Here is a 10968-nt window from a genome sequence, read left to right on the forward strand (position 1 = left end):
AGTTTATTCAGTATTCTGGACTCTACAGCTCCACTCTGTATCAGTCCTGTCTTTATTCAGTTTATTCAGTATTCTGGACTCTACAGCTCCACTCTGTATCAGTCCTGTCTTCATTCAGTATTCTGGACTCTACAGCTCCACTCTGTACCAGTCCTGTCTTCATTCAGTATTCTGGACTCTACAGCTCCACTCTGTATCAGTCCTGTCTTCATTCAGTTTATTCAGTATTCTGGACTCTACAGCTCCACTCTGTACCAGTCCTGTCTTCATTCAGTATTCTGGACTCTACAGCTCCACTCTGTACCAGTCCTGTCTTCATTCAGTTTATTCAGTATTCTGGACTCTACAGCTCCACTCTGTACCAGTCCTGTCTTCATTCAGTATTCTGGACTCTACAGCTCCACTCTGTATCAGTCCTGTCTTCATTCAGTTTATTCAGTATTCTGGACTCTACAGCGCCACTCTGTATCAGTCCTGTCTTCATTCAGTTTATTCAGTATTCTGGACTCTACAGCTCCATTCGGTATCAGTCCTGTCTTCATTCAGTTTATTCAGTATTCTGGACTCTACAGCTCCACTCTGTATCAGTCCTGTCTTCATTCAGTTTATTCAGTATTCTGGACTCTACAGCTCCACTCTGTACCAGTCCTGTCTTCATTCAGTATTCTGGACTCTACAGCTCCACTCTGTATCAGTCCTGTCTTCATTCAGTTTATTCAGTATTCTGGACTCTACAGCTCCACTCTGTACCAGTCCTGTCTTCATTCAGTTTATTCAGTATTCTGGACTCTACAGCTCCACTCTGTACCAGTCCTGTCTTCATTCAGTTTATTCAGTATTCTGGACTCTACAGCTCCACTCTGTATCAGTCCTGTCTTCATTCAGTTTATTCAGTATTCTGGACTCTACAGCTCCACTCTGTACCAGTCCTGTCTTCATTCAGTATTCTGGACTCTACAGCTCCACTCTGTACCAGTCCTGTCTTCATTCAGTATTCTGGACTCTACAGCTCCACTCTGTACCAGTCCTGTCTTCATTCAGTTTATTCAGTATTCTGGACTCTACATCTCCACTCTGTACCAGTCCTGTCTTCATTCAGTATTCTGGACTCTACGCTCCACTCTGTACCAGTCCTGTCTTCATTCAGTATTCTGGACTCTACAGCTCCACTCTGTATCAGTTCTGTCTTCATTCAGTTTATTCAGTATTCTGGACTCTACAGCTCCACTCTGTACCAGTCCTGTCTTCATTCAGTATTCTGGACTCTACAGCTCCACTCTGTACCAGTCCTGTCTTCATTCAGTATTCTGGACTCTACAGCTCCACAATGTACCAGTCCTGTCTTCATTTAGTTTATTCAGTATTCTGGACTCTACAGCTCCACTCTGTACCAGTCCTGTCTTCATTCAGTATTCTGGACTCTACAGCTCCACTCTGTATCAGTCCTGTCTTCATTCAGCATTTTAGTGGGCAGGTTTTTCCCTTTTGGGACTTGGTTTCTGTTACACACCTCATCCTCACACTCCTCTCTCTCTGTCTCTCTGTCTCTGTCGCTCTCTCTCTCTCTCTGTCTCTCTCTCTCTCTCTGTCGCTCTGTCTCTGTCGCTTTCTCTCTGTCTGTCTCTGTCTCTCTCTCGCTGTCTCACTGTCTCTCTCTGTCTCTGTCTCTCTCTCTGTCTCTGTCGCTCTCTCTGTCTCTGTCTCTCTCTCTCTCTCTCTCTCTCTCTCGCTGTCTCTCTCTATCTCTCTCTATCTCTCTCTCTCTCTGTCTCTCTCTCCCTCTGTCTCTCTGTCTCTCTCTCTGTCTTTCTCTGTCTCTCTGTCTCTCTCTCTGTCTCTCTCTCTGTTTCTCTTTTTCTGTCTCTCTCTGTCTCTCTCGCTGTCTCTCTCGCTGTCTCTCTCTCTGTCTCTCTCTCTCTAGAGAAGTCAGAAGAGGACATGGAGAGGGAGGCCAGGCTGGTGGAACAGTGGGTAGGGCTGACCGAGGAAAGGAACGCTGTACTGGTGCCCGCGCCTGGCAGTGGCATACCTGGTGCCCCTGCCCACTGGTAAGTCTGAGGGTCATTATTTAACATACACAATGAAATAATCATTGAATGTATGTCTGCTTTTAGACATTCCACAATCTTAGAGTTTGTCTCTCTGTGGTGCTGTTTGAAACTGCTTCTGAGCCTGTGTTCTACTGTTTGACTGTTGCAGGGCCCCCTCTGCTGGGATGGAAGCTCACTTCCCAGTCCTCTTCCTGGACTTGAATGGTAACGGCCTGGAATCACCTTCATAGTGACACATCAGACTCTGTGTGTCTCTGTCACCTCTACAACAGACTCTGTGTGTCTCTGTCACCTCTAACATCAGACTCTGTGTGTCTCTGTGTGTCTCTGTCACCTCTACATCAGACTCTGTGTGTCTCTGTCACCTCTACATCAGACTCTGTGTGTCTCTGTGTGTCTCTGTCACCTCTACATCAGACTCTGTGTGTCTCTGTCACCTCTACATCAGAATCTGTGTGTCTCTGTCACCTCTAACATCAGACTCTGTGTGTCTCTGTCACCTCTACATCAGACTATGTGTGTCTCTGTCACCTCTACATCAGACTCTGTGTGTCTCTGTCACCTCTACATCAGACTCTGTGTGTCTCTGTGTGTCTCTGTCATCTCTACAGCAGACTCTGTGTGTCTCTGTCACCTCTACATCAGACTCTGTGTGTCTCTGTCACCTCTACATCAGACTCTGTGTGTCTCTGTCACCTCTACATCAGACTCTGTGTGTCTCTGTCACCTCTACATCAGACTCTGTGTGTCTCTGTCACCTCTACATCAGACTCTGTGTGTCTCTGTCACCTCTACATCAGACTCTGTGTGTCTCTGTCATCTCTACAGCAGACTCTGTGTGTCTCTGTCACCTCTAACATCAGACTCTGTGTGTCTCTGTCACCTCTAACATCAGACTCTGTGTGTCTCTGTCACCTCTAACCTCAGACTCTGTGTGTCTCTGTCACCTCTAACATCAGACTCTGTGTGTCTCTGTCACCTCTAACATCAGACTCTGTGTGTCTCTGTCACCTCTACATCAGACTATGTGTGTCTCTGTCACCTCTAACCTCAGACTCTGTGTGTCTCTGTTACCTCTACAGCAGATGACCTGACAGTGACTCAACAGTTAACGGGACCCAACGCTGCCGGGGTTAACTCTATCCTGCCCAAGGAGCACGGCAGCCAGTTTTTCTACCTGCCAATCATCAGACACAGTGATGACGAGGTAGAGTACTGTGTGTGTGTGTGGATGTGTTTCACTATTCTTGTGGGGACCAGAAGTCACACAAAAAAGTATTATGACCAACTGGGGACATTTTGTTGGTCCCCATGAGGTCAAATGCTATTTCTTTGGGGTTTAGGGTTAAGGTTACGTTAAGGGTTAGGAGCTAGGGTTAGGTTTAGGAACTAGGGTTAGGAGCTAGGGTTAGGTTTAGAGTTAGGAGCTAATGTTAGATTTAGGGTTAAGGTTACATTAAGGGTTAGGAGCTAGGTTTAGGTTTAGGAACTAGGGTTAGGAGCTAGGGTTAGGTTTAGAGTTAGGAGCTAATGTTAGATTTAGGGTTAAGGTTACATTAAGGGTTAGGAGCTAGGGTTAGGTTTAGGATCTAGGGTTAGGAGCTAGGGTTAGGTTTAGGATCTAGGGTTAGGAGCTAGGGTTAGGTTTAGGATCTAGGGTTAGGAGCTAGGGTTAGGTTTAGGATCTAGGGTTAGGAGCTAGGGTTAGGTTTAAGAACTAGGGTTAGGTTTAGGGTTAAGAGCTAGGGTTAGGTTTAGGGTTAGGAGCTAGGGTTAGGTTTAAGAACTAGGGTTAGGTTTAGGGTTAAGTTTAGGGTTAAGAGCTAGGTTTAGGGGTAAGAGTACGGGTTAGGTTTAGGGTTAGGGAAATTTGATTTTGAATTAGACTGAATTGTGTGTCCCCACAAGGTCAGCTGTACAAGAGAGTGTGTGTGCGCACGTGCACTGGCCACTTCCCGTTTTCCAGAAATCCCGGTTGGAAGATTCACGGAATCAGGAGGAAATATGCAGGAAACCCGGAAGTCCTCCAATCAGGATTTCGTGAAAACCTGAGAATCATTTTGGGAAATTTACCGGAATTTTGCAACTCTGAGAATAATAGTTGTGTTTTCCACCTCCTGTCATCTGTCCTCCTGCCACCAGGTGTCAGCGCTGTGCTCCTGGGACTCATCCATCCACGACTCTGTGCACCTGAACCGCGTGACGTCACCCAACGAGCGTATCTACGTGATCATTAAAGCCACGGTGCAGCTCAGCCATCCTGTCTCCATGGAGCTGGTGCTGCGCAAGAGGATCTCTGTCAACATCTACAACAAACAGGTCTGCACTGCCTGGACTGGAGACACACACACACACACACACAGACACACACACACACACACACACACACAGAAACACACAGACTGACAGACACACACACACACACACACACAGACTGACAGACACACACACACAGACTGACAGACAGACACACACACAGACTAACAGACACACACACAGACTAACAGACACACACACAGACTAACAGACACACACACACACAGACTGACAGACACACACACACAGACTGACAGACAGACACACACACAGACAGACAGACACACACACAGAGTAACAGACACACACACAGACTGACAGACACACACACACACACAGACTGACAGACACACACACAGACAGACAGACACACACAGACTAACAGACACACACACAGACTAACAGACACACACACACACAGACTGACAGACACACACACAGACAGACAGACACACACAGACTAACAGACACACACACACACACAGACTAACAGACACACTCACAGACTGACAGACATACACACAGACTGACAGACAGACAAACATCTGTCAACATCTACAACAAACAGCACTGACTGGCCTGGTGACCGCTGACATGACTGACAGCACATAATTAGATTAGATTAGAGAAACATTAAATCCCGGTTTCCCCGACCCAGATTAAACCTAGTCCTGGACTAACAGGCATGCTAGGACTGGGTTTCATCTCTGTCCAGGCATCCTGCCCTGTAACGCTCTCTGTCTGGCATGTTGTTTTTCTCTGTCGTAGAGCTTCACCCAGAGTCTGAAGAGAAGGATGTCCTTGAAGAACACACTGTACTCAGTACTGATCCACCATGTTGTTTTTCTCTGTCGTAGAGCTTCACCCAGAGTCTGAAGAGAAGGATGTCCTTGAAGAACACACTGTACTCAGTACTGATCCACCATGTTGTTTTTCTCTGTCGTAGAGCTTCACCCAGAGTCTGAAGAGAAGGATGTCCTTGAAGAACACACTGTACTCAGTACTGATCCACCATGTTGTTTTTCTCTGTCGTAGAGCTTCACCCAGAGTCTGAAGAGAAGGATGTCCTTGAAGAACACACTGTACTCAGTACTGATCCACCATGTTGTTTTTCTCTGTCGTAGAGCTTCACCCAGAGTCTGAAGAGAAGGATGTCCTTGAAGAACACACTGTACTCAGTACTGATCCACCATGTTGTTTTTCTCTGTCGTAGAGCTTCACCCAGAGTCTGAAGAGAAGGATGTCCTTGAAGGACACACTGTACTCAGTACTGATCCACCATGTTGTTTTTCTCTGTCGTAGAGCTTCACCCAGAGTCTGAAGAGAAGGATGTCCTTGAAGAACACACTGTACTCAGTACTGATCCACCATGTTGTTTTTCTCTGTCGTAGAGCTTCACCCAGAGTCTGAAGAGAAGGATGTCCTTGAAGAACACACTGTACTCAGTACTGATCCACCATGTTGTTTTTCTCTGTCGTAGAGCTTCACCCAGAGTCTGAAGAGAAGGATGTCCTTGAAGAACACACTGTACTCCTGTGGAGTCGCCTATGAGATTCTGTCAAATATACCAAAGGTAAACAGATTCACTGTTCCTGTGTGATGTCAGTGTCACTGTGTTAAATATAGTATACCAACAATAACTAGTCTGAACCATCTGCAAGGGGACTAGTATCCACATAAAGTTAGAAACTATTTTTATTTCATTTTTGGTATCCAGAGAAAATGGTACAATAAAAGTATTGTTCATTCATTTTCTTAAGGAGTGAGGGAGTCAATAACAAGTAAAAATAACATGGCTATCTATATACAGGAAGTAGAAAATAACATGACTGTCTATGTACAGGAAGTAGAAAATAACATGGCTATCTATATACAGGAAGTAGAAAATAACATGACTATCTATATACAGGAAGTAGAAAATAACATGGCTATCTATATACAGGAAGTAGAAAATAACATGACTACATTGTTAACTCTTTGACAGCTATACCACCCTAGGACACAGTTTGGTTAACTCTCTTGTAATATAATAATATTGTGTTTTATTGTAATTTAATAATGTTGTGTTGTAATATAATAATGTTGTGTTGCATTGTAATATGATAATGTTGTGTTGTAATGTAATATAATAATGTTGTATTGTAATATGATAATGTTGTGTTGTAATGTAATATAATAATGTTGTATTGTAGTGTAATAATGTTGTGTTTTATTGTAGTGTAATAATGTTGTATTGTAATATAATAATATTGTTGTATTGTAATATGATAATGTTGTTGTGTTGTAATATAATAATGTTGTATTGTAATATGATAATGCTGTATTGTAATATGATAATGTTGTATTGTAATATGATAGTGTTGTGGTGTAATATAATAATGTTGTATTGTAGTATGATAATGTTGTATTGTAATATGATGTTGTAATGTAATATGATAATGTTGTGTTGTAATATGACAATGTTGTGTTGTAATATGATAATGTTGTATTGTAATATGATGTTGTATTGTAATATGATAAAGTTGTAATGTAATATGATAATGTTGTGTTGTAATATGATAATGTTGTAGTGTAATATGATAATGTTGTAATGTAATATGATAATGTTGTGTTGTAATGTAATAATGGTGTGTTGTAATGTGATAATGGTGCGATGCGATGTAATACGACAATGTTGTAATGTAATATGATAATGCTGTAATGTAATATGATAATGTTGTGTTGTAATACGATAATGGTGTGTTGTAATGTGATAATGGTGTGATGTGATGTAATATGATAATGTTGTATTGTCATATAATAATGTTGTTGTATTGTAATATGATAATGTTGTGTTATAATATAATAATGGTGTGTCCAGGCGTCTGAGGAGCCTGAGGAGAGAGAGACTCTGGCCCTGATGGCAGCGAGGGGAGACGGTGAGGAGAGTCAGGATGGACAGACCTACATAGAGCAATACACCAGAGGACTTCTGGAGGTGGAGAATATACTGAGCCTGGAGAGACTCAGACAGGTACCTCTCACACACACTTCACACACACACACTTTACGCACACTACACAAACACACACACTTCACACACACACTTCACACACACTTCACATACTTCACACACACACACACAATTCACACACTACACTTCACACACACTTCACACACACTACACAAACACACACACACTTTTCACACACACACACACACTTCACGCTGTTGAATCGTACTGCCTCTTGCTGTTACACATGGTAAATGATGAGTTTAGATGTGTGTGAATCCTGTGTGGTTTGTGTAACGGAGGTTTCTAGATGGATCACTGCCAACCACATTTCTCTCTGGGGACAATAACGTTTGTTTGATTGATGTCATCAGGCGGTGACGGTGAAGGAAGCTCTGTCTGTTAAAGGGAGAAACATCAGAAGGAGCTTCAGCACCCCCAACGTACAGCACGTAAGAGACACACACACACACACACACACACACACCAGCACCCCCAACGTATAGCACGTAAGACACACACACCAGCACCCCCAATGTACAGCATGTAAGACAGAAATGTGTGAGTTAGTAATCGCTTGCTGTTGTCTTCCAGACTTCCTGCAGCAAAACAGACCTGATTGGCTGGGAGGATGTAGACTGGAAGGTACAGTACAGTAGGATGGTTCATTATTATAAACAGACCTGATTGGCTGGGAGGATGTAGACTGGAAGGTACAGTACAGTAGGATGGTTCATTATTATAAACAGACCTGATTGGCTGGGAGGATGTAGACTGGAAGGTACAGTACAGTAGGATGGTTCATTATTATAAACAGACCTGATTGGCTGGGAGGATGTAGACTGGAAGGTATAATACTGTACTGTCTGGTCCTCCTCCAGGGTCATTGTGACTCTAACCTGTCTGTCTGTCTGTCTGTCTGTCTGTCTGTCTGTCTGTCTGTCTGGTCCTCCAGGACCATTGTGACTCTAACCTGTCTGTCTGTCTGGTCCTCCAGGACCATTGTGACTCTAACCTGTCTGTCTGTCTGGTCCTCCTCCAGGACCATTGTGACTCTAACCTGTCTGTCTGTCTGGTCCTCCTCCAGGACCATTGTGACTCTAACCTGTCTGTCTGTCTGGTCCTCCAGGACCATTGTGACTCTAACCTGTCTGTCTGTCTGGTCCTCCAGGACCATTGTGACTCTAACCTGTCTGTCTGTCTGGTCCTCCTCCAGGACCATTGTGACTCTAACCTGTCTGTCTGTCTGGTCCTCCTCCAGGACCATTGTGACTCTAACCTGTCTGTCTGTCTGGTCCTCCAGGACCATTGTGACTCTAACCTGTCTGTCTGGTCCTCCAGGACCATTGTGACTCTAACCTGTCTGTCTGTCTGGTCCTCCAGGACCATTGTGACTCTAACCTGTCTGTCTGGTCCTCCAGGACCATTGTGACTCTAACCTGTCTGTCTTTCTGGTCCTCCAGGACCATTGTGACTCTAACCTGTCTGTCTGGTCCTCCAGGACCATTGTGACCTTCATCAGGATGTCTCTGACTGCACTCCCCAGGACGGTGGTTCTCTGTGTGGGACGCCACTCAGAAACAAGACAGAGAATCACGGTAAACAACCAGAAATCAACAGCATCAACTCCAGCTATAGTTGAGACCAGGAGGCCTGACCAGGAAACTCTTGTTTTAGATCATATTTAGGGCCATGAGTGTTTCTCAGTCAGGAAAACCTCCAGGCCCTCCCTCCGTATGAGGACTGTAATAGGAAGTCATTGGCTGGTTTCCCAGACAGATTAAGAATAGTATAGGACTAAAAATCATTCTAAATGTAGAATTTAAAGAGCTATGATGTTTGTTTTTACTAGTGCGTTCCCCCTCAGGTCTGGTACCAGAGAGCCCCACCTTCTTCAACTCCAGCCCGTTCAAGGCCCTCTCTCCCCAGACGCCCAAGTTCCTCAAGTCTCTGCTGCCAGTCAGAGAGGAGAGCAAGACCAAGAGAGTCCTGGAGGCACGACCACTACTGGGACAGGAGGTATGGGGCACAACCATCCCTCTCTGTCTTTATCCATCCATCCATCCCTCTCTCTCTCTCTCTAGTCATCTCTGGCCCCGTTTATTTCATCTCTCCTCTCTTTCTTTATCCATCCCTCTCTCTCTCTCTCTCTCTCTCTCTCTCTCTCTCTCTCTCTCTCTCTCTAGTCATCTCTGGCCCCTTTTATCTCTCCTCTCTTTCTTTCTGTCTTTCCTTATTTCCTTTCCTGTGTTTTGCTTCTTCATCTCCTTTTTCTTCCCCTGCCGTTCCCATGGTTCCCAAGTCCAGTGACATCCCTCCTTGTCTGCAATGTGACAGTATGACAGTACGCCAGTAGTAGTCATTGAAGACAGGACATTCTAAGTCCAGTGACATCCCTCCTTGTCTGCACTGTGACAGTATGACAGTACGTCAGTAGTAGTCATTGAAGACAGGACATTCTAAGTGAATCCAGTAAACACAGGCAGATATTTACTACAATCAACAACTACTAATTCTACTAAACCTGTCTGATGACTGCTGATTGTTCTGGCTGAATGTGATCTGCTCACATATGTTTATCTATTGTGTGAATGGGGAGCTCCATGCTCTACATCTATTGTGTGAATGGGGAGCTCCATGCTCTACATCTATTGTGTGAATGGGGAGCTCCATGCTCTACATCTATTGTGTGAATGGGGAGCTCCATGCTCTACATCTATTGTGTGAATGGGGAGCTCCATGCTCTACATCTATTGTGTGAATGGGGAGCTCCATGCTCTACATCTATTGTGTGAATGGGGAGCTCCATGCTCTACATCTATTGTGTGAATGGGGAGCTCCATGCTCTACATCTACTGTGTGAATGGGGAGCTCCATGCTCTAGATCTACTGTGTGAATGGGGAGCTCCATGCTCTACATCTATTGTGTGAATGGGGAGCTCCATGCTCTACATCTATTGTGTGAATGGGGAGCTCCATGCTCTAGATCTACTGTGTGAATGGGGAGCTCCATGCTCTACATCTATTGTGTGAATGGGGAGCTCCATGCTCTACATCTAGTGTGTGAATGGGGAGCTCCATGCTCTACATCTATTGTGTGAATGGGGAGCTCCATGCTCTACATCTATTGTGTGAATGGGGAGCTCCATGCTCTACATCTAGCTGCACTGAACTAGCATGACATTTAGGATGCCAACCATGTCCATCTAATACACATGGTTTTCCATTCAATGTGGCCTGCATGTCTGTATCACCAGTTCCACTAACTAACTAACTCTACACCCTATGGACTGTGCATGTATGTATGTTAACTCACCTGCTCCATGCATGCCTCCTGTGTGACTCCCATCTGCAGAGCATGCGCTCTTCATGTGTGGACAGCTCTGTGCTGCTCCCCCCTCCCTGCCACGGCCAAGCCCCCTGGCGCAGGCCCAGAGCGGGCAGCGAGGGTCACCGCAGCCCCTCCACCGCCACCCTCACCCCCTCCACCTTCACCCTCAGTACCTGCACCAGCAGGAAGCTCAGCCTCACACTGCCACACACCGCTGTAAGTCACACGCACGCACACACGCACGCACGCACGCACACACACACACACACACACACACA

At 45.0% G+C, this 10968-nt stretch overlaps 1 protein-coding gene across 11 annotated transcripts in view; it reads left to right on the top strand.

The window, feature by feature from the left end:
- LOC110514705 (kinesin-like protein KIF13A) overlaps nucleotides 1-10968 on the top strand; it is a 181244-nt gene that overhangs the window by 163613 nt on the left and 6663 nt on the right. For 2 of the 11 annotated variants that reach the window (XM_090187006.1, XM_090187012.1), the window contains 11 exons: nucleotides 1922-2048; nucleotides 2200-2255; nucleotides 3134-3258; nucleotides 4194-4370; nucleotides 5848-5940; nucleotides 7228-7380; nucleotides 7734-7811; nucleotides 7954-8004; nucleotides 8861-8957; nucleotides 9212-9378; nucleotides 10715-10906. In XM_090187006.1, coding sequence (XP_090043132.1) covers nucleotides 1922-2048; nucleotides 2200-2255; nucleotides 3134-3258; nucleotides 4194-4370; nucleotides 5848-5940; nucleotides 7228-7380; nucleotides 7734-7811; nucleotides 7954-8004; nucleotides 8861-8957; nucleotides 9212-9378; nucleotides 10715-10906 — 1316 coding nt within the window. Of the gene's footprint in view, nucleotides 1-1921; nucleotides 2049-2199; nucleotides 2256-3133; nucleotides 3259-4193; nucleotides 4371-5135; nucleotides 5941-7227; nucleotides 7381-7733; nucleotides 7812-7953; nucleotides 8005-8860; nucleotides 8958-9211; nucleotides 9379-10714; nucleotides 10907-10968 lie in introns of those variants that run through there. The other 9 variants (XM_090187011.1, XM_090187021.1, XM_090187007.1 and 6 more) reach the window with 6 other exon arrangements.

This window comes from Oncorhynchus mykiss, chromosome 2 (genome assembly GCF_057628025.1).
Source record: "Oncorhynchus mykiss isolate SJ-2025 chromosome 2, ASM5762802v1, whole genome shotgun sequence".
NCBI lineage: Eukaryota > Metazoa > Chordata > Actinopteri > Salmoniformes > Salmonidae > Oncorhynchus > Oncorhynchus mykiss.